This window comes from Onychostoma macrolepis, chromosome 13 (assembly GCF_012432095.1).
Source record: "Onychostoma macrolepis isolate SWU-2019 chromosome 13, ASM1243209v1, whole genome shotgun sequence".
NCBI classification, from domain to species: Eukaryota; Metazoa; Chordata; class Actinopteri; order Cypriniformes; family Cyprinidae; genus Onychostoma; species Onychostoma macrolepis.
In genome coordinates this window covers 28,519,758-28,544,264 of record NC_081167.1, presented here as the reverse complement: position 1 = coordinate 28,544,264, position 24,507 = coordinate 28,519,758, and the positions used below count along the sequence as shown (strand labels likewise).

Genomic DNA, 24,507 nt, shown 5'->3' with positions numbered 1-24,507 from the left:
GAAATGAAAGCTGCAAAGCATTAAATTGATCAAAAGTGACAGTAAAAACGTTTATGTTGCAAAATGTCTATTTGAAATAAATGTTCTTTTGACCTTTCTATTCCTCAAAAATAAATAATGTTTCCTCATCGATATTAATCAGCACAACTCTTTTCAACATTGATAAGAAAAAACATTTCTTGAGCAGCAAATCAGCATATTAGAATGATTTCTGAAGGATCATGTGACACTGAAGACTGGAGTAATTTCAGCTTTGCGTCACAGGAATAAATTTCATTTTAATATATATTCAAATAGAAAACACTTATTTTAAATGATAAAAATCTCACAATTACTGTATTTTTTATCTAATAAATAAACTTTTGAAAAATATTGTATAAACCTACTATATTGGCTGGAATGTGCATTGGAAATTGGGATCCCGCAATGCAACATGCTTGACCTGACAATCCAAAAGTTTAACCATAAGTTTTAACATCATTATGTGCCAAGACTTCTTACACAATTTTCTTTTGGACAAAATGAGATTATATTGCAAAATAACTCTTAAGACACTAACTGCAGACCATTTGCTAAGTTTAGTCATGTGACAGTTCTTAAGAAAACTATACGTTCTTCACACAAACATCCTACAAATTTGACTTAATAGGAAACTCAATTATATTGGCATTCAATAAAGAAGCAAAGATTAAAAATATACAAAGGCTTTATTTAACCATTTAAATATGTACAATTTCTGTGATAAGACAGACAGGAATTGATTATTTCATCAATAAAACATTTACAATTTTTATAAAATCTTATAAAACAACATTTACAATACTGAAGAGGCTGTTTAACCTCCTTAAGTCTCTTTTTTTGGCTTAGAGGATGATTGTAGTTTTTCACTTTGTGCAGCGGCCACAAATGTGGCCAAATTCACTTCACATTTAGGAAGATGATAAAACATTCATATTTTTAAAAGTCTTTCAAAACAATTAAGATTCCAAAGGTAGCTCTTGTAACATTTCAGAGTCGACGGACGTTCCGCTTGCTTCTAGCCGAGCCGGCGAGGAGTGTTTTCTGTGAAGCGGAGGAGGTCCGGACGGTACTGCGGCACGGCACGGAGCTGTGGAACTCTGATTGACACAGTGTGCAAAACTCAAAAGCACAGCTGGTGCGTGAGCACACGGCCCTCTTCATGGCTGCGTCATACCGGGCTGCAAAGCCGCAGAGGATACACGATCGCAGAGCTTCATCCTGTTTGAGCGACTGAGCAACCTAGAAGAAAACACCATTCAAATCAGCTGCCAACCACATGCAACTATTACTAAAGTCATGCGTGTATCAGTAAACACAGACACAATCTGGCATTACAGGGAGATCTCTTCTTTACCTCATGAAACTGCTGGAAGCGACTTGACTTGGATGCGTTTCGCACTCCACCCGTCTGGCACTGCGGCTTCTTAATGGCCTTGTGAACGGGGGTAGAGGCGACGGTCTGCATGCAGGAGAACACCACCCTGCTCAAGGTGAAGTCTCGTGATAATGAGCCCGCGGAGCGACCGGAGTCCTGAAAGCAACAAAGACAAACGCTATTAGAACTGGAAAATAGCAAACAATAAGGTTCCCTTCCCTTTTGAACTACAAAAACACTTTTCTACCAGGGTTTCTGAACATAAAATTCAAGACCAAGGGAACAAGTCAACGTTCTTTAAATGTCTAGGAAGCACACACTGACTTTGAAAAAGTTTGAAAATACTTTCAACAGATCTTTATTAGTTTATTTGGAAGGGGAGGGAAAAAAAAACACTTTAGTCTTGTTTCCTGAGAAAATATTCAAAAACTATGTTTATGACTAAATCAAGAACAAATATATGCCAATGAAGTATGAAAAGTCTGTTTTATTCAAAGGAAAAACGTTTTCATACCCCATCGACAAACATAGTTCTTGTTTCAAGCATAAACTTACTTGCAAAAAACGATACCCATTATGTTAATTCCTCCATCTCCAAATAAAAATCTTAAATTTAAAGGATGTTTAGATATTTGAACTTTGAAAACAAGACAAAAATACAGAGGTTATGGATTTGTTTTTGTTTTTTACAGTGTATGCAGCATAATGACTTTAGAAATCTAAAAATTATGGCTCAGATTTAGACCATTTTAAGGCCTACATTTGTTGACAGGTGAATTGATAATGAATTAAGACCCACAGAAACCCTGTCCACACAAAAGACTCAAATTCAATTCAAAAGTCAAATTCTGAAAATTCACTCACCCTCATGTTGTTCTAAACCCATATGAAATATGACTATCTTCCGTGGAACATAAAAGATGGTATTTTGTAGACGTTCGTAATCACAGTTTCAGGTTCCATTTTATTTTTTGGGAACTGAAACTGGTTACAAACATTCTTCAAAATATCTTCTTTTGTGCTCTGCACAAGAACGTCATACGAGTTTGGAATGACATGAGGCGAGTAAACGACAGAATCTCCTTTTTTTTGGTGGACTAACGCTTTAGTTTTAATAAAATCGCACACAGATGAAATGCTCCAGTTTTGCCGTTCTACAAAGTCTCTTACCCTTAACGTTCTTTCTGCTTCTCTGCAGCGCCGAAGGGCCACCTGATCTTCGCAAATGATTTTCCGCCACGTCCGGCTCACTTTTCTACAGCTGCAAAAGACCAAAAACAGTCAGTCATTCTGATTCACAAGAGAGTGAGATTCAGATCAAGTCAGAAGAAATAACAAAACTGAACAGGGTGTTACCTTATTAAGTCACAATCTCCTAACAGGCCCAATATCCTGGCAAGGATATGCTTCATGTCTTTCCTCAACAGGCCGTGAAGGAAGTCCACAAACTGCCGTCCCATCTTCCCACCGATCACATTATGCAGCGCGTAATTCTCAGCCACTTTATCGACGACGGTCCAATCGTAACTTTTGCTCTTTTTAAAGCTCTTAGCCAGCTGTCTGCACACCTCCTCCTGAAACTTCACCACGGGCAGACAGGGCGCAGAATGACACTCCACGACCAAGGATTGAGAGGACACACACTTCTCTTCACTCCTCTCCAGAGAGTCCACCCCATCCAAGTCCCCGTGATCCACCCGGCTGTTTTGGAGGGAAAGGTAGCCGCTGTCCTCGGTTAGGCCACTACTGCTGATAATCACCTCGTCATCTGATGCCACTTCTAGAGAATGGCGCTTATTCTGGTAGTTTTCTTTATTGTGGGGGCCTTTGCTTTTGGTCTCCATAGGGGTGGAGATGTTGGGCACCACGGGGGAGCGCGGGGCTGTTTTCCGTGGCGAAAGCCTGTGGCCCTTCACCTCACCGAGGTCTGTTTCAGCTTTCTCCATGTGGCATAAAACAGTTGAATCATCACTGTAGCTTGGACACTTCATATTGAGGCTGATCCAGATACAGTAAACTAGAGGAAATGAGAAATATGACATGTTAATGTTTGCACAAATTGTTGATCCAGGTTATACAAGTAGTAACATGAGCATTTTACATAAATCCACATAGGCCAGACTACTAGTTATGATATGTACTAACAGTATGAGAGGATATAACTTACTGGAAATGCATTCATAAATTGCTGACTCTCTTGATATTTTACGTGTCTAATAACTTACATCAATATAAAGAATTACATAACATATATAAATAAACAAAATCCAAGTTGACCCACCCACTGTTTCAGGCTCAAACCAAAGAACATTAGCCGGACTTCTCGTTTTAAGCATTAGAACTTCAGTATTAAAACACACTGATAATGCAGGTCAAAATACATACTTGTTATTCCCTAATATTCAGCGTGTTTAAATGTTACCCAAGTGATGCATTTGTTTTTGTGATTTATTTGCGTTTTTCATTTTGCGCGCCTAAGTGCGTGCATTCCTGACGTGGCTAAAGTTAACGTTACTCGTGAAACTAGCTTAAAAATAAAACTTACAATCTATGTTCTTGCACTAAAATTGCTCGTTTAGTTTCTTGGAATGCTTTCCAGAATATAAATAGTTATATTATACTAAACAAAAATGCAATATTAAACCCAAATCTGAGACGATCACAGAGGAAACACAAACATGGCCGGACATCTAATATCTTTTGATTTAAAATCCTCTTTAAAAGCTCCTGAATTTTAAAAAACACAACATTAAAACAGTATTCTCTTACCTCTAAAATATAAAAGCACTTTTATGTATTCCTCATATGTCCTTTGAAACGTGTCCTGGTCGCTGTCGCAGTAGCAGCACAAGCATTTAAGCGGCAACACAATGGTTAGTGAGTTCGGGGAAAAAGCGCCACTTGCAAATGCATTTGAAATTTGGCGACCAAAGCTTCTAGCCAATCAGAGCGCAGGAGAATACCTTTAAACGACCGGCAGCCAATGAAAGCGCTGGGCGGACGAGACAAGTGATGTCATGACGCACATACAACCGAGACGTCATCTTGCACAAAGAGCGCCACCCAATGAAAGGCGAGCCTCGGAAAAAGCGCCTTTTTGAAAAAATGTCAAGAAAGATGGACTTTAAAAGTGTTTTGCTGTTGGTTTAATCGAGCCTATATATATATATATATATATATATACTGAGGATTTAAAAAGCTGTGATTTAAAATACTGGAAATATTAGGGAATCCCGAGTACCTGATTTCCAGGTCTAAGAAAGTATTGAAAAATTAATTTATGTATGTTATATTCACCTCTAAATATTAACATTTTATGCACAAGAAATTTGTCTTTGTGAGTTAAAACGCTACAAAATGATTTTAAAAAAATCTCAACAGTTGGAAAAGTCAAATTGGCTGAAAACAAAACGAACCGAAACCATTTCACACCATTGTGTAAAATTTCAAGAGAAAGCAAAGAGTGTTTGTGAAACTCTTCAGAGAGATAGTGAGATATACTACGCTCTTTTGTCCTCAGACTAGACGGCTGTGCTCACAATTCAATCTGACACCCACAAAGCCAAACTTTTACACATTTCTTTATTGCTAGCAAACAACTACTGATTCTGATCATCGTCTTCAAGAAGGTCCATAAGCGATTCCTGTTCAGAAAACTGTTGCAAAAACACAATCATCTCCTCAAGCAGTTCCTCTCCTTGTAAAAATCCATGCATGTCGTGAATGGTTTTTCCGATTCTGTGATCTGTGATCCGGTCCTGAGAGAAGTTATAAGTCCTGATTTTCTCTGATCTGCCTTTGGTGCCAATCTATTACAAGACAAGTAAAATGCAGTTTATATTTAGCAAATAATATCAGCAAAAACAATGATATCTGATATTAGACAGTCATGGACTTGTGCTGTACATTAATAAAGTTAAAATCAATGTGAATTGTTGTTCACAACCCATTTTACTTGATCCAACACGTTTCCAGGTAAAACCGAATATTTAAAGAAACTAAAAGTAGAGCGGAAGTTTACTGGATCGTGATGTTATTTCAGAGGAAGAGCAAGATTATATTTTGACTATAAGACTATAAAGACTTTTTATTTGATTTACTTTCCTGTGAATGATTCATCCGTGCATGTTATTCAGAAATAATGTGTACTGATGAATCATTCACAGGAAAGTTAATGCAGAGAGTAAACAGGGTCAATGTTGATTTCATGCTAAATGAATAAAAAAAGCGAATTAATGAATATACCTGTAGTTTTCGAGCCTGGTATCTCTTACTGGTCTCCTCCTCCAGCCGGGCGCTGTAGAGTTTGGCTCGCAGTAACGTCATGGCTATCTCTTTGTTCTTGATCTGGGAGCGCTCCTGCTGACATTCAGCCACTGTGCCTGAAATTACAACAAAACATAGAGACATCTCACTCCCAGTGACCTGACAAATGACTAGAAAAAGGATTTTAATTATGTCTGTGTTGTTTTATAGACACACAATACTGGTCAACAGTTTGGAATAATTAAGATTTTTAAATGTTTTTATAAATCTCTTATGTCCACCAAGGCTGTATTTATCTTATCTAAAATAAAATAATTGTGAAATATTATTAGAATTTTAAATGACTGTTTTCTATTAGAATATATGTTAAAATGTAATTTATTCCTGTGATGCAAAGCTGAATTTTCTCAGCAGCCATTACTCCAGTCTTCAGCAAACAAAACTGTTTTCAACAATAATAATTTATAATTGAGCACCAATAATCATTGGCAATAACCGAGCAGCAAATCAGTATATTAGAACGATTTCTGAAGGATCATGTGGAGTAATGATGCTGGAAATTTGCAAATAAATGCTAACTAATTGAAATATAAAGATAAATATAGATAAAACACAACAGTATTAAGTATTAAAGAGGTATTTACACTATAATATTTCCATTAAATAAGTCACTCTGAAGTCCTGCTGACCTGTGGGGAGATGGACGATCCTCACGGCGCTGTCGGTCGTGTTGACATGCTGTCCTCCTGCACCACTGGCTCTCTTCGTCTCGATCCTCAGATCTTTGGGGTTGATGGTAAATGAGATCTGTGCGGTTAAAGAGAGAGTGCAATACGATGTATAACCACACGCACCTGAATACTGGCTTTCTAATTAAATCCTGATTCTATTTTTAATAATAACTGCTAATCTAGCATCCATTTCTGAACCTCTGTTAGAGCTGTAGTTTTGTGTACCTCAGTGGGCTGGGGAAGTATGGCCACCGTCATGGTGCTGGTGTGTATGCGACCTTTACTCTCTGTTTTTGGGACCCTCTGGACACGATGGACTCCAGCTTCAAACTTTAACTTTTTATAGCTGAGTGGACCACTGATACTGGCTGCTGCACGTCTGATGCCCCCTAAACAAACCACATACACCACAGGGTCAAGACGCATGAAGACAACCAATGCAATCCCTGACACAAATGCGCCCAAGCAGATATTATTATTAAGCATTTATAGAGGATAGGAATAGTCAAATTTGTCAACCTAGTTCACTAGATGTGACCTCTAGGATGTCGAAGCCCCAGCCATGGAAAGCAGCGAAGTTCTGATACATATCAAAGATCTCTGCGGTAAAGAGCATGGCTTCTTGACCTCCGACCCCAGCGGTGACCTCTAAGACCAGGTCACTCATGTCTGATTCCTCCTCTGGAATCAGAAGAGATAAAATCTGAAACACAGAACACAGATTCAGTGTCTATTTTCATTATTTTAAACCTACTACACAATAATATTGTTTTTACAACATTTAATTTAATATTTTTACTTGGTTTGACTTACTAAATTGCTACTACTTATCGCACTGCCTTAATTTAATCATTCGGTTAGCATAATTTAGATATTTATATTATACTCATCATTAACAATACAACAAAATTAATATTAGTATTGCTAATATTAAACATTATATTAATTTCATATACAGTGGTCAACATTTTAAGTGGATCAAAAAAGTTCATCAAAGTTGTCCAAAGACAAGAACTCACATTGGATTTAGGTTTTAGGACAACTTTGATGAAAGGTTTTGAACCACTTCAAAAATTGACTAGACAATAATTAGTTGACAATAATTTGAAATGCATTAATTTTTAATTTATAGTATATTATTAATAACTTATTAAATTGTTACTACTGCCACAAACAACGTGAGTTTCAGCAGAGCACATGTTAAGGCATATGTTAAACATGACAACAGCCACTATAGATTATATAAGATAATAAATGCACGATCGTGATAGGATATGGTCTGTATGTGATTTTCTTGAAATGCTAATTTGTGCAGCGATATAAAAGGCTATAAATAGCATAATTTAACAACAGTAAATGACCAAATTCCACATGTGATCGCAAAAGGAAGTTATTACAAACACTTGATGGTGGTTTGAAGTGAGTTCTGAGTAAACGTGCACTATTAATCTCATAAAGTGTCTTATGTAGCATGATGCTAATATTAGCTCTAATGCAGCTGCAGAACAGGTCCAATTCTTCTTTATAATGCATTTTGTCATAATACTTCACGCAAGGCCGCAAGAAATGTTTTGTTGTATTTATTTAGAAACACTTTTGATAATAGTTGGGTAAATGTATCCTGGGATTGAAGCGATGTGGCTTGGTAAACGTTATATTGCCAGTTTAAAGGCTGATAATGGCTGAATAAAAACAAAAGAATAATGATAAAAGAATAATAAGGATTATGTCTCATACCTGCAGAAGTGTGAAAGACTCTGTTTCCTTAAACTAGTTTCATGCATTTCTTTATTTCAACACATTTACAGGTAAATCCTAGTATTTTAAACTTGTGATTAATCATGATTAATCTCAGTCCATGACTGTGATTAGCGCGATTAAATTTTCTAATCGATTGACAGCACTACACACAATAATAACATACAACAATATTAATATTACACATACAATATTAAATGTTATATTAATTTCTAATTCATGTACATTTACTTTATTTATTCTACTTGATAATTTATCATATATTATACTAATATATTAATAACAGAATTTAATGTACGTAATTTTATATATTACATATATGTTAATATGAATAATTCATGAATTAATTAATAATCAACATCATAAAATTATAATTATATTATTAGTATTAAATACTTGTTTTATATATTATTTTACTTCATGATAATTTACTTGATAATGATAATGTATAATAAATATATTAATATAATACTACAGTCATACATAAAAAAAATAAATAATGATCCTTAAATGGCTTCATTTTCTTAAAAAATTTAATACAAAAATTGTGACATGGATACATGAGATTAAGCCATAAAATCTGTAAGTGTATAAGTGTTATTCATCTTATTCCTTGGCATACCAGGTCTGTATGACAATCAATAAGGGTGATTTATTTAATAAAGCTGACTGAAATGTTAACGAGAGCATTTCACACCTCACCTTTTGTTTGAGATCTTGAATGGATGCTAGACAGGCTTCCTTCTCTGACTCTGCAAGCTCATGTAATTCTGGGTCATTATCTGAAATGAGATACAGATGCAAATTAAATGCCACCCTACATAGCTTTTCATTCCCAGCACACCTTTCCCAGTTAACTACCTTTCAACAAGTCCTGTGTGTCCTCCAACTCCTTCTGTTTCTCCTCTAATTCTCTGATTTTCTGGACCAAAGGCCCAAGCACAGAGAGGTTAGTCCTTTTTATTTTCACATCCTCTTCACCCAGTGTTTGGTTTTCAGTACTGAAGGACTGCAAGCATGTGTTATACTCTATTTCCTTCTTCTTCAGGTAGTCATGTAAAGACTTCTTGTTGAAGATCTCCTCCACAGACAGTATTTTAGTGACCATCGCAGACTGGGATGTATGAAAGGCTCGTTGAGCGTGTGGCATTGTGCTGTTAACAGTCCTGTGAATGGCTGGACATCTGCATACTGACCCTCTAAAGACTCCTGCGTGTGTTGTGATTGTCCTGAACAGTGTCACATTCACTGCACGTGAAAGACTCTTACTATAGCAAACCACGGCCATCGCCACTCAAGTGCTGTATTTAAAGTGAGCCTTTGAAGGCAAATAAAAGCATTTACAATACAAACGGGCTTCCAACCATAGTAACTTTATTGCAGCCTACAGTTGACATCTATGAACCACAACATTCACATGTACCGCAGACACTGTACGCAGCTTCTTTTTCCGGGTAAAATGTTTTTCAAAATAAAAGTCAATAGCATTAAAAGCACACTCGAAGTCAAATACAGACTCAAGAAGCTCTGACATTTATTGGTTGAAAAGCGTTTACATTGCTTAAAAAAATGTGAAATAATTTGAAAGTTCATCACGGTCAACACGGAACACATAAACATATGTGTATGTGTTTAACTTAACTTACTGCATTCCCAGAGGAAATTGCATTAAAATAAATAAAATAAAATAAACATTTTCAGAAACATGCCAACAGAGATTTAATAAAATATTTTATTAGTAATTATTTTTGCCATTTACATTATGTTTACATAAACACTTTTTATATAAACAATAGATTTTCTTTTCTAAATCAAGATTATCTGACTATTTCCTGCGTTATTTTATTTCATTTCTGATATTTTTTTACATGTTTACATAATTTATATAAACAATATATTAATATAATATTTTAAAATCTGACAGTCTCCTATTTGTAAAATAACCTAGTCATTAAAAAGTTTGGTTATAATGAATTACTAGAATAAATACTAGAATAAATTCCAAAAGGTGTAAAATCAAGACAAATTGCACATAACCCAGCGACAGTAGGCTACCAACCAGTAGACGGTAATATTGCCAAAGGTATTTATTTTAGAAAAATCGTGATGTTCATTGTTTAAAATTTCATTTACATTCTTTTTAAATAAAATCATTTTATATAAACAATATACTGATAGAATATTTTTTAAATCAAGGCCATCTATTATTTATAAAATGATGTAATTATTAACAATATTTTATAATAAAGAATTTATTAGAATAAATTCCCATTTAAAACAGCGACACTATCATCTGAAACCAATAGATGGCAGTATTGCTAAATTATAGAAAGTATGCAAAAGTTTACACTAGAAGATAATCAGATACATGTTTTATTTTTGAAGCCAAACAATAGGAATATGTGCCATGGAAATGAGAATAGCAAAAGTGTTTCTATCATGGAAGTCATTATACTTTTCTCATGGGTGATTTGTTGCACAATTGTGTTGTTTTATGTTTTGTCAATGTTTAGGACGTTGTTGATGTTGCATAATAATCCAGAGTGACACTGCAGATTTCCATCTGGAGGAGCACAATAGGCCAAAATGAACATCTCCAACTCTTCTGGTCCTCTAGACTCTCTCTTTTTCAAACGCATGTTGACAAAGACTACTTTATTTATTTACTTATGAAAACATGCAAACAGACATAATGTTCATTAGACCTCATAAGTCATTCACTTCAGTCCTAAACACAGATTACTACAGAGTAAGTGCACTCATTTATTTAGCCTATAAATAATAATAATAACTATTATTTTATTAATAATTTTATTATTATTATTATTATACATTTAGGTTAGCCTAGGGTCTTGTGCATTTAGAAGAAGCTTTTATCCAAAACGACTTACAAAAGAGGAAAAAATTACTCCAAAGTCAGTCACAATGCCAGGTTTATTATACAATAATATGCTAAGATTATCACAAATTAAACACAAGATTTTGACACATCTCTTTCTTATTAAATCGTTGTGTTCCACCTCGCACCCGTTACAATTGATAGAGAATCACTAAAGACAATTTGCTGTAGGCCTATTCCACATAATAATATGCAATAAAACAATAATAGGCTACAATATGATCTACAATACAATCTGCTATTATTTTAATCTCAAATCTGTTATTTATCAGTTTAGATGCAGAAGACACTAACCGGTTTTAAATTAAAGTTGCACAGATGGGGTAAATCTGCCCTGCCGTGCTATTCTATGACATTAGCGATGCAATGCACACTATTTACTTTAATACAGAGAAACGACAAGAAACAGGTGAATAAAGACCGACAATCATTGGTTAATGTTCAGAAATTATTATTTCAAGACATGCAAAGCATTTTGGCTCGTTTATGTGGGCCGTCCCAGGCATGGTTGCAATATGTTCATTGTCAAACTAAAAAATCAGATTACTTTTAATTATTAAAAAACGCCATTATTTTATTTAAAATAAATAGTTATTTCATTTTATTGACAACATTTTTTAGTTTGTCTTGTATATTTTTTTCATAAGATCAGATAACATTTTAGGGTGTCATATGGTCATGTTACAACGTGCCCCTCAGCTGTTACAATATACCCCACCTAAGGGGCATGTTGTCACATTTCACTTCCAATTTTTGAGGGTAAATAAAGAAAAACGTATATATACACTGTATTTATGAAACAAAGCGACATATTTGTACTAGACAAGTGTGAAATTACTGTGGATAAAAAAAAATTATACTCTGAACACGAAGTCAAAAAGTGTTTCTTGTGCCCCGCTCTCTTCCTGTGGGAACGGATTGCGAAAGCGCGCGCACGGATTATGAATTTGTGGGTACGGTTTATTAATCCGTGGGCACGATTTGTTAAACCGAGGGAACAGATTAAGAATTCGTGAGTACGGTTTATAAATTGAGGGGAGGGATTGCAAAACCGTCGCCACGGATTGTATTTTCTCGTAGATTACAGACTCCACAAAAAGAGGTTTACACATTCAACACACGTACATTTGCCATTTATTGCAGATTATTTTTATTTTTTATTTTTTTTATTTAAACATTTTTTTACAAGAATGATACGAACTGATACTTTATTATTTTTTGCAAATGAACAAACTGATCTAAAATGATTAATTTATCAGTTGCTTTTATATCAGTAATACAGCAACAACAGTACAACACAAACTGTTAAATGTGGATGCAAATATTTTACGTGTAAAATTAATATTTTGTTAGATCTCATCCTAGCAATCTTTGTGAACATGTAAGAGTCACAATCTAAAATAGAGCCTGTAGGTGGTTTTATTCTGGCTGGGGGCCATTGGTTTTGGAGGAGATTTGACATTATGTGGCTCCGTGACCCACAGAGAGGGAAAAAGGTTCAGAAAAAGGTTTAATCCTCTGCAAAGTCATGCTGATTATTTAGAGGAATTATGGATCTATATGGGTCATACGTCATGCTTCACAGATCAAAGGCTTGGAAGGCAATATCACATCCAAATGAACTGAGATACTTTATTTTGTTGGCACATTATAAGGCAATTATTGAAATTCCAGAGCTCAGTGTTATTGTATTGAGGTGAGGAAGAAGGAACCCCAATCTGTGAATGTAATTAAGGTATTGTTTTTGTCTGCAAACTACTAATACCTTTTTATGCCTCTGAACGAGCATAGGAGATTCGCACGATACAGCAGCTGGAAACCCCTGCCAGTGAAGTTTGTCTTCATGTCAAGATGATTACTGACAGACAATAAGTGCTTGTTCATTTATTACACAGATGCACTTCAGTTGCCATTGTCTTTGGCTCCATTGTTCTCTGATTAGTTCAGTTTCATAATTCCTTTGTGTACGTACATAACACACACCCACAAACATCTGAGAACAAGCCCTGAGAACATTAAATTTATTATTATTATTTTTTTAGAAAGCTCTAATTTATACAAAATATATAAAAATGTGTCATTAAGGCTATTAGGAATAAGTGTACATTTCTACATTATTTTATAAATTTGTAGTACATTATACTGTGTGAACTGCAAAAAAAAGGTAGGTTCACAGCACCAAAACACAAATTTATGTGCATTTAATAAAAATCGTCTGTTTTATTAAATACACATTACATACTTAATATACACAATTAATATTTTGTTAATATATATTATTTTATATATTTATGATTACATTTTTTGAAAATAATAACATGAATGTATAAAATATTTACTTTCAAACACTGGAAAACATTATGTATATATTATAGTATAATAATTAATAATTGATTTAAATGTAATTTAACTTACGGGTTTCCTTTAAATAGTTGTAATCATATATAATTGGCTGAAAGATGTAAAGGCCAAAAATATGAGTCGAAAATATATGAAAATTTAAAATGTGACAGCTCAGATATTGTTGAAAAACTAGCTAGCAGCATAAAACCAGCATAATTGTTTCAGGTAGACTCCAAACAATAGCATGTACATGTACACAGCATACACAAAGTTTGGACCTTCAACAAATATTTGTAAACTACAGAGAATGCACATAGGCCTATATTTATTTAGAGCAGGTGTTCTTGATTCAATCGAGCTCAAACACAACATATCACGACGCACAGATCCTGAAATAATGCATGCATAGTGGCTTTACATGCTGCTTAGCTAAAGCTAAAGTACATCCGGGATCCGACGTCGGGAAGTTCAACCAATAGGAATCTGAGGTATGATGGGTGGGTTTAATAGATAGGGATTATTATGTATTTATTTGTATTTTTTTTTACGTTTACACATGCAAATACTTCATATGTTCATGTATTCCAGTGATTCTTGTCCTGTATGCAGGATTTTTCTTCTTTCCCACAAAAAAAAAACACAGAGTTTGTTAGGCGATTTCTTACATTTGTCTCTTTAAGGACCCAAAAAAGTGTCACTTGTAATGACGCAGCTCTGACGATTTTTTATCCCGAAAGAATAACGGTGTAAGCACGAGCTGCTTAACCAGCTGAAATCTATTGACAGAGAGCCATTGATTCAGAGGAATTTAGAGCAACTTGACGCTGCGTAACGGAATCACATTCACTATGAATGAAGCCAGAGCTGTGACCGCTGCGAAAGACTCCCACAGAAAACATTCTGCAAACTCTGCCCACTGACATGCAGGAAAACGCCAAAAACCACGTTTATGAATGTAAGTAACTACATCTGCAACACTCGTTCGTCAATTAGGGCTGACAGTGTAATCCAGCGGAATGCTGCAGGCGCTCCGACACTGCGTCACATCATGCGAATGGACTATTAGTGTACTGCTTAGTGCATACTGCCTACCATTTATATATGCATATAATTAAAATGGATTTAAAAAAACATAATTTAAATATTATTTCTCTCTCTCTCTCTCTAAAATCTAATAGCTATAGAGTAATAATATAATTAATATAATATAATAATAATTCGTTACATTTATATAGCGCTTTTCTGGGTACTCAAAGCGCTTAAATTGTGTATTTAATTTACAGTTTTATGCATAAACATAATGTATATAAAATATTAGACTACTATAATGTAATTATATGTTATAATCTCTAATTTATAAAATTTTATTATTTTTTAAAGAATTATATATAATTATTTTAATACGTGTATTTATGAACAGTCTAATATAAAAATAAATAAAATTTCATTAATCATTTTACTTTAAATGATGGATTTGTCATAATTAAATTTATAAATATATTTAAACAATATTTTTTAAATAAAAATATAATCGACTATAAAATTATAAATAAATATTCTTTATTATAAAGTAATTTAAATATCATTAATTACTTTAAGTTATTTGTTTCATTATAAATAACTAAAATCAATTATTTTAATATATATTCACTATAAATTACTAATACTGATATTTAATTATTCACTTAATTATTAATGAATAGCAAAGACTCACAATAAGTAGTAGCAGCAGTGTTCAGTCAACTTTTGAATAAATTAACTGACCCAAGTATACGCAGCCCACATGCTGTTGCAGGTCAAACCTCCACAGTCGATCCTGTGAGAAAATCCAAAAATATCAGGCAGATTCCTCTTTAAGGTCTCGTTAATGTGGTGTTAAGTGCAGCCCAAGAAGCTCTATTCGATTTAGCGTATTCAAATGCAAAGAAACTACACTGAAATTAGCATAGCGAGGTTGACTGGTGCCAGAAAGCATGACCTTGGATGCCCTAGATAGGCATTAGAAGGGTGTCTTAAATGTGTGCCACCCCATACTGTGCACAATCTGTTCCCTCTTGTCAGTTCTGAACAACTTCTTACAGACTAGCAATTCTATATTCTGCATTTACAAAAAGCCTTAGAATATACTGCACATGTTGTCTTTTTCCATGCATCATTGCGGTTTTGGTTGTGTGCTAATATTGATATTAAACCGTCTATCAGTTGTGTGCATTGTTTGCTGCAGCTCTGCTGTTGTGTTTGGGAAACCTGTCCCATCTAGTGCTGCATAAATTACATGTTTCACCATTAAATTTACCCACCCGTATTTTTGGAGACCCACCCAAACATAAATTCTGCCTTCGCCACAGAGGTTACAACATGTGACATACGATGATCTTCCAGCCTCAGAAAGAATGACGAGCCATTGGCAATAACTTAAACGAATTAGCCAGACATTCTTAACCTCTCCTGACCTCACAGTTACCCAGCTCCACCCAGTGCGCTTTGTTGTGCGAGTGTTGAGTGTCCTCCAGGAGACCCCATGGCCTGGCTGTTAATACGGTAGGGATGAGAGGAATTAATCAGCTCGAGGAACGGGCCTGAGGTTAAACCCAGCAAATATATGATGAATGATGGCTGTAATCCATATTTCACTCTCTGTAGAATAATAAGCAGAGATATGTTTTGATAGATAAACGAGGCATGTGGAAAAATGAGGTTCAAATAAACAGCTTCATCTCAGAAAGTTTGCTGTTGGAAAGTTCATTTCTCCGCTTTCAGTCAGAGAAGAAACACTTGTTTTAATGAGAGATTTGCACCTATTCTGGCACCAAAATCCATCCATCCCACCTGTACCTACCTATCTAGAAATGTTTCATGTTCTGGGAATGTTTTCAGCTGCAAGTTTTATTTTAGCTCCCAGAATATTCTACTAAAACATTCTCTAAAAACATTCTAAAAATGTTAATTGATAACATTGTTAGAACATTATCCGTTAGCATTCTAATAAAGCTTCCCATCACTTACATTGCTCAGAAGTCAAATTTTGGTTGAAAGTGAAAACCCAAACTTTGTTTGATGTCAAGCTCCAGCGTCATTAAATAACTCCAAAAACAGCATTACCAGCTTCACTTATTAAAAACGTATTATATATTTCTGTCATAAATTTACACACGTTTTTATTGAGAATAACAGTGGTTTAGATGTTGATGTCTGTTTGAAAGTAATAGTTTGGTTTGGTTTGATGCCACCATTGTGTTTGCTTTAGTTGGACAATTTGACTCTTGACTCAATGTTTCTCTTTAGCTGCTGTAACTTTGTTTGTTATGGCAAAAGCAACAAGAGAAAATGTGATCAGGTGATGCTGGCTGCTTGCTGATGTTAACAATGCCATCATGTAGTGATCTGATCAGCTGATCTCATTTGGAGTCTAATCTATGCTATTAACTTCATATTAGTGACTGTAGTAATGCGTTGCAACAGCATAAGATCCAGTGGTGTACTAATCAGATCATCTGTATTTCTACCTGTAATTTTTAAAACACATTGTTCACAAATCACTTTGAACTACCGATAAAGAGTTCAAAGTGTGCCGCAATGCATTCTGGGAGCCCTGGATGAGTTTTGTATGATGCACCCAGAATACATTGCAGCATGTCACCATTGTTGAGATTCATACACTGATTCTTGATGTCTGTGCGACAACGAGGTTGTTGTTGTTTTTTTAAAAACTTGAAATGATCTGATTAAAATTCTGCTGGATCTAAATGTGTAGAGCCATTGCATTGCTATAATAAATAATGTGCAACTAACACCATAGATTAGACTGAATCAGTAACTACATGACGATATCTGAACCACATCATCTGGTGACCTTTTCTCTTGCTGTTTTTGCCGTAACAAACATAGTTACAGCAGCTAGAGAGAAACATCCAAAAGTCAAGAGTCAAATTGCCCAACTAAAGCAAACGTTTATCACATAAAACCAAACTATTCAAACAGACATCAACATCTAAACCTCTGTTAATCTGAATAAGACCTTTTGTAAATGTCTGACAGAAATAAAGTCAATCTGGTTTATAATAAGTGAAGCTGGTAATGCTGTTTTTGGAGTTATATAATGAAGTTGGAGCTTCAGAAAACAAAGGTTGGGTTTTTACTTTCAACCAAAATTTGACATCTGAGCAGCATTTGAGTCCACATCCAATGTCGAATGGGAAACGTTAGAATTGCTGAATTGCTGGGAAATGTTGTTCTATCATTCTATCTTACGTTCTGTCATTCTATCATCTGTCTATCTATCATCCATCCATCCATTCATGCATCCATCCATCCATCCATCTATCTATCTATCTATCTATCTATCTATCTATCTATCTATCTATCTATCTATCTATCTATCTATCTATCTATCTATCTATCTATCTATCTATCTATCTAAATGTCATTCTATCATTCTATCTTACGTTCTGTCATTCTATCATCTATCTATCATCCATCCATCCATTCATGCATCCATCCATCCATCCATCCATCCATCCATCCATCCATCCATCCATCTATCTATCTATCTATCTATCTATCTATCTATCTATCTATCTATCTATCTATCTATCTATCTATATATCTATCTATCTAAATGTCATTCTATCATTCTATCTTACGTTCTGTCATTCTATCATCTAGCTATCATCCATCCATCCATTCATGCATCCATCCATCCATCCATCCATCCATCCATCATCTATCTATCTATCTATCTATCTATCTATCTATCTATCTATCTATCTATCTATCTATCTATCTATCTATCTATCTATCTATCTATCTATCTATCTATCTATCTATCTATCTATCTATCTATATTGTTCTATAGTCCTGGTTTTCACCCAGATTTGGCACTTAGTGTTTAGTGTCATTCTATCATCTATCTATCATCCATCCATTCATGCATCCATCCATCCATCCATCCATCCATCCATCCATCCATCCATCCATCCATCCATCTATCTATCTATCTATATATCTATCTATCTATCTATCTATCTATATTGTTCTATAGTCCTGGTTTTCACCCAGATTTGGCACTTAGTGTTTAGTGTCATTCTATCATCTATCTATCATCCATCCATTCATGCATCCATCCATCCATCCATCCATCCATCCATCCATCCATCCATCCATCTATCTATCTATCTATCTATCTATCTATCTATCTATCTATCTTCTATCTATCTATCTATCTATCTATCTATCTATATTGTTCTATAGTCCTGGTTTTCACCCAGATTTGGCACTTAGTGTTTAGTGTCATTCTATCATCTATCTATCATCCATCCATTCATGCATCCATCCATCCATCCATCCATCATCCATCCATCCATCATCCATCCATTCATGCATCCATCCATCCATCTATCTATCTATCTATCTATCTATCTATCTATCTATCTATCTATCTATCTATCTATCTTTCTATCTATCTATCTATCTATCTATCTATCTATCTATCTATCTATCTATCTATCTATCTATATCTATCTATCTTTCTATCTATCTATCTATCTATCTATCTATCTATCTATCTATCTATCTATCTATCTATCTATCTATCTATCTATCTATATTGTTCTATAGTCCTGGTTTTCACCCAGATTTGGCACTTAGTGTTTAGTGTCATTCTATCATCTATCTATCATCCATCCATCCATCCATCCATCCATCCATCCATCCATCCATCCATCCATCCATCCATCCATCCATCCATCCATCCATCCATCCATCCATCCATCCATCTATCTATCTATCTATCTATCTATCTATCTATCTATCTATCTATATTGTTCTATAGTCCTGGTTTTCACCCAGATTTGGCACTTAGTGTTTGTAGTAATTTTAGACCCTGAATGCTGACAAATACATTTCCTTCATAAGGTAAAAATAGTTTTTTGGGATTACGCAGTTTACAGAAAAACCCCACACATCGAGGGCTACCTGCTGTTTGAATCCCATCGCTCACTGTGACATTAGCTGCGGGTCATGAAAACACTACGTGACAGAGTGAAAACTACAGAGTGGCTCAGAGTTCAGGGGCGAGGAAGGCCAGCGTGTGAAGGAAGCGCTGAAAAGCTGCGGATTCCACAAGTGGGCCTTTATGAAAACATCTGAAATATCCAGCGGAGCCTCCAGAGCAATGAGCAGAGGAGCGGAAGAACAGATGTAAAAACATTGTCACCCCTTATATAACTATAGCATCAGGAAAACTCCAGACCATGTTAAATAAACACTGCAGTTTGGTTCACTTTCAACATATGGACACAATAAGACAAAACAGAGGAATCAGACAACAAAGCTAGAGTTTATGCTTGAGTGTGAGAAAGAGCAGAGAACTGCCTGAAGACACTCATGTACCTGCGTCTATAGGGTCACTTGATCCAACAATAATGTATGGATTTTCGAGAACAGATAGTTTGTGAAAATAGTAAAAGAGGCCCATTATGTGAAACTCATGATGTTGAGTCTCATGATGTGTTTAACCCTTCAGAAAGAGTCAGTTTTTATCCATTTCCACAAACAAATATCTTCCAAATACCACACAGCGTTTGCCATTGGAACAAGACTTAGAGTTAAATAATATGTAATGTTTTATATATTTGCTTTTATAGAAGAAATTGTAAAATGTTTGACTGCATCATAGTGTCATCATATCATACATATATAATATTAAATAACAATTATATCAATCAGTAGCCACATTTAATTTCAATAAATGTACAAAAGTCATCCCATAAAAGACTTATGATCCCATCCCTAAATGTTTAATTTAGTTAAAACATTTATAGTGTCAATATTTTCTATTATTTTAATGCATTAAACAACCAGTATTAACTGCAGAAATTAATGTTATTATAATAAATATGAATACATTTATTAATTAAATTTGGCCCAAAATATTTTGCATTTTCTAAAATGCAGCACCTCATTAGAACAAATTTTATTCTCCAGTGCAATTATATTTCTCATAATATACTTTTTTTGTTGTTGAGGTTGATTTTTAGATGGTTGTATCCTAACCTGATTTTTTAGGAAGTTCAGTGGGGTTCAGTTTTGATCCCAGGTTAAAAGTGGGGTCTCTTTTCGTGGTCAGTTAGAGGGATAAGACTTCCTACCATCCCCCAGCCGATTAAACCACATCCAGATGCTCCTGAATAAATTTCTGCAAAATTTTCCAAAGTGTTGTTTCTAATGATTTTAAGAACAGTCGACATACTGTGTCCAGTCATGGGGTTAAGAGCAAGCTTGTGAATAAATGTCTGTAAAACTTTCCAAAGTTTGTCTAGGCAATGTTTCTCAGGTCGTCTGGAATGCCAACAGTGCGGGCAGAGCGGCTAGTCATGGAGGAATATAAACAAATTAAAGATGACAAATTAATTTAAAAAACAATATATATATATATATATATATATATATATATATATATATATATATATACAGTCATGGCCAAAAATATCGGCACCCTTGGTAAATATGATCAAAGAAGGCTGTGAAATTTAATCTGCATTGTTAATCCTTTTGATCTTTTATTAAAAAAATTCAAAAATCTAGCATTTCATTGGATAATAACAATTTAAAATGGGGGGAAATATCATTATGAAATAAATGTTTTTCTCTAATACACATTGGCCACAATTAACAGCACCCTTTTATTCAATACTTTTTAAAACCTCCATTTGCCAGTTTAACAGCTCTAAATGTTCTCCTATAATGCCTGATGAGGTTAGAGACACCTGACAAGAGATCAGAGACCATTCCTTCATCCAGAATCACTCCAGACCCTTTAGATTCCCAGCTCCATGTTGCTGCTTCTTCTCTTCAGTTCACTCGTTTTCTACAGGGTTCAGGTCAGAGGACTGGAATGGCCAGCAGAAGCTTGGTTTTGTGCTCAGTGACCCATTTTTGTGTTGTTTTTGAGGTTTGTGTTTGGATTATTGTATGGTTGGAAGATCCAAACATGGCCCATTATAAGATTTATAAGTCAGTCACTTGTTGATTTTTTTATCTGTTGGTATTTGATAGAATCCATGATGCCATGTGTCTAAACAAGATGTCCAGGACCTCCAGCAGAAATATAGGCCCACAACATCAAAAATACAGCAGTATATTTCATTGTACACATGGGGTGCTTTTTATCCCTGTGTTCACCAAACCCATCTTGAGTGTTTGCTGCTAAAAAGCTCATTTTTTAGTTTCATCTGACCATAGAAGGCAGTCCCATTTGAAGTTCCAGTCGTGTCTGATAACTGAATATGCTGGAGTTTGTTTTTGGATGAGTGAGGAGGATTTTTCTTGAAACCCTCCCAAACAACATGTGCTGATGTAGGCGCTTTTTGACCTTTTTTTTTTTTTTTAAGGTTTTCTGACCCCGAGACTCAACTATTTTCTGCAATTCTCCAGCTGTGGTCCTTGGAGAGTCTTTAGCCGCTCAAACTCTCCTTCTCACCGTGCATTAGGACGATATAGACACACGTCCTCTTCCAGGCAGATTCATAACATTTTATGTTGATTGGAAATTCTTAATTATTGCCCTGATGGTGGAGATGGGAATTTTCACTGCTCTAGCTCTTTTCTTAAAGCCACTTCACTAATTTGTGAAGCTCAATTATCTTTTGCTGCACATCAGAAATATATTCTTTGGTTTTTCTCATTGTGATGGATGATTAAGGGAATTTGGGCTTTGTTTTGTTTTCCCTCCTATTTATATTTCTGTGAAACAGCAAGCCATGGCTGGATAATTTCATGTTCATAATCACCCTGGAGTGCTCAAAACTGAATATGAATGGGAATATACTTCAGAGATATTTTACTCATAAGAATTTCTGGGGGTGCCAGTAATTGTGTCCAACGTATATTTGAGAAAAACATTTATTTCTTAATGATATTTCCCCCCATTTTAAATTCTTATTATCCAATGAAAGGTTAGATTTTGTGAATTCTTTAAATAAAAGATCAAAAGGATTAACAATGCAGATTAATTTTCACAGCCTTCTTTGATCATATTTACCAAGGGTGCTGATATTTTTGGCCATGACTGTATGACTCCAGACGCTGACAAATATCATTGGCCAGAACTGGCACAACCTCCATCTGAAGTAAATGCAACTTTAAAGGCATCTTCACTATGCCAGTAGAGATGAAATTAGAGCCATAACATATGCAGCACTCATGTACACAGAGACACACGAGTTCAGGTAAGAAAACGTGACATGATGTTCATTAGACCTGCGCTAAATAAACATTTAACTTAAGCTGTTTGCTTTCATGGAATTGTGGTTATTGCATATTATAATTTTATGTAAGTTTCCTTGTATTTTGTAAATGATCTGGTTGAATGTCATTCCTATTTTTGGCTGCTTTCAAAGGCCAGTGTTCATATATTTCCAGCACTAAATGTAGCATGAAGAATGTTTGATAATTTTGGACATGTTGAGGTCTGATGGGTTTAAATGGAGGGTCATAAGACTAACCGTATAAGATTCGGGCTATTGTGTTTCTCTGGAGAATTGGTCTAGAGGGCAAAAGTCATGTGATGTATTGACTTTAGACTTAAACTCATTTATGTTATTCTAGCTGTGTTTGTGACTAATTTGCAACTTGGCTCTGCATGTGATTTTACTGCTGAGACCGTATTTCTACCACTTTACCTCCCCATTTTTGTCTTATCTACTCCGTACTACGTCAGAACTCAAAACAAATCTTCCTTTCCCATCTTCTGTTCTCAAGCTGCATAGAGAAGAGCTGATATGAAGCTTTAGTTTTGGTTTTCCCTCATAAAGGCCTTTCTGTGTCAATGCTAGTTGTATAAACCAGCTGTATTTGTTTTTTTGATGAAATCATGTTTTTTTTACATCAGTGTGGGCAGTATGAGTAGTTCACCCAAAAATTTACATTTGTTGAAAATTTACTCACTGTCAGGAGTTTGTTGCTTCATTGGAACAGATTTGGATAGCATTACATCACTTGCTCACCAGTGGATCCTCTGCAGTGAATGGGTGCCGTCAGAATGAGAGTCCAAACAGCTGATAAAAACACCACAATAATCCACACCACTCCAGTCCATCAGTTAATCTCTTGTGAAAAAAGCTGCATGTTTGTAAGAAACAAGTCCATCATTAAGACATTTTAACTTTAAACCGCTGCTTCCAGCATAAATACAAGACTATAATAATATAATAATCCATAATATTACTTTCACCAGTGAAAAGTTGTCTTATCTGAATCAAGAGAGAAATATGCAGAGATTATGTATGTGGATTTTGATGTGAGAGGACAACCAGATGGACTGAAGCAAGCGTTATAATGGATTATGGACTCGAAAGCAATGGTGTTAAGTTAAAATGCCTTAATAATGGATTTGTTTCTTACAAACACGCAGCTTGTGGCTCCTCAAGATGTTCACTGATAAGACTGGAGTGGTGTGGATTACTGTGATGTTTTTATCAGCTGCATGGACTCTCATTCTGACGGCACCCATTCACTGCAGAGGATCCACTGGTGAGCAAATGATGAAATGCTACATTTCTCCAAATGAAGAAACAAACACATCTTAGATGGACCGAAGGTGAGTAAATTTTCAGCAAATTTTCATTTTAGGGTGAAATAATATTTGGATGTCTGATTTCAGATTTTATCAGATGGTCCAGTAGGTTTGTAGGACGATCTGTTGTCTGCTGGTTCACCAGGCTCTCTTAGGCCCATTCCACAGCAAAACTTAACAAAGTCACATGGAACATGGGTCACTGGGTCGGTTGAACCAGGTTTCCTCTTGTTGTCTTTGCCCGCTGTGCCTCAGGTGTTAGTGGGTTGAGGACAATGGGAAATGGTGTGTTTTGAGGGGACGTCAAGATACTCCTCCCTCAGAGGGTTCAGCAGGAAGACCCTTTTCATGCCTGTGGATAACAATCAGAGAATGGCCTGCTCTTTGCGTACTTTCTCCTAATGCTAGTGCTGTATGAGAAAACACACCTTGACGATGCTTTCGTTCCAGCTATTTTCTTTTGTAATGTCATTCTGGATTCAATCTGATTTTATAAACACCTTTATTAGTCAAGTCACATTTCAATGCAAATGAATGCAAA

At 35.2% G+C, this 24,507-nt stretch overlaps 3 protein-coding genes across 3 annotated transcripts in view; 1 reads left to right on the top strand and 2 right to left on the bottom strand.

Annotated features, from left to right (window-relative positions):
• Positions 1-718: 718 nt before the first annotated feature.
• Positions 719-4,352, bottom strand: fbxo5 (F-box protein 5). Its single transcript, XM_058796726.1, has 5 exons — positions 4,166-4,352; positions 2,753-3,413; positions 2,567-2,657; positions 1,376-1,552; positions 719-1,260 (listed from the first exon to the last, which is right to left on the bottom strand). The coding sequence occupies exons 2-5, from the start codon at positions 3,385-3,387 to the stop codon at positions 1,009-1,011; spliced, it is 1,155 nt and encodes a 384-aa protein (XP_058652709.1). The 5' UTR covers positions 3,388-3,413; positions 4,166-4,352; the 3' UTR covers positions 719-1,008.
• A 609-nt stretch (positions 4,353-4,961) lies between these two features.
• Positions 4,962-9,630, bottom strand: mtrf1l (mitochondrial translational release factor 1-like). Its single transcript, XM_058796725.1, has 7 exons — positions 9,013-9,630; positions 8,854-8,933; positions 6,913-7,096; positions 6,619-6,782; positions 6,352-6,469; positions 5,642-5,778; positions 4,962-5,205 (listed from the first exon to the last, which is right to left on the bottom strand). Exons 1-7 carry the CDS (start codon positions 9,437-9,439, stop codon positions 4,996-4,998), a joined length of 1,320 nt encoding a protein of 439 aa, XP_058652708.1. The 5' UTR covers positions 9,440-9,630; the 3' UTR covers positions 4,962-4,995.
• A 4,477-nt stretch (positions 9,631-14,107) lies between these two features.
• Positions 14,108-24,507, top strand: part of slc29a1a (solute carrier family 29 member 1a) — a 49,291-nt gene continuing 38,891 nt past the window's right edge. Inside the window, 1 exon segment of the mRNA XM_058796724.1 lies at positions 14,108-14,348. The gene's annotated coding sequence lies outside the window, so the exon portion shown is untranslated.

What these genes read in the sequence shown, in the direction of transcription:
- fbxo5 (XM_058796726.1), bottom strand. Translation starts at nt 3,387, where the DNA reads ATGAAGTGTCCAAGCTACAGTGATGATTCAACTGTTTTATGCCACATG. An exon ending in GGAGATTGTGACTTAATAAG is followed by an intron (nt 2,658 to 2,752) that starts GTAACACCCTGT and finishes GGTCTTTTGCAG; the next exon opens with CTGTAGAAAAGTGAGCCGGA. An exon ending in GCTTCCAGCAGTTTCATGAG is followed by an intron (nt 1,261 to 1,375) that starts GTAAAGAAGAGA and finishes GTTTTCTTCTAG; the next exon opens with GTTGCTCAGTCGCTCAAACA.
- mtrf1l (XM_058796725.1), bottom strand. Translation starts at nt 9,439, where the DNA reads ATGGCCGTGGTTTGCTATAGTAAGAGTCTTTCACGTGCAGTGAATGTG. An exon ending in GATCGTCCATCTCCCCACAG is followed by an intron (nt 5,779 to 6,351) that starts GTCAGCAGGACT and finishes TTGTAATTTCAG; the next exon opens with GCACAGTGGCTGAATGTCAG. An exon ending in ACCAGGCTCGAAAACTACAG is followed by an intron (nt 5,206 to 5,641) that starts GTATATTCATTA and finishes GTCTTGTAATAG; the next exon opens with ATTGGCACCAAAGGCAGATC.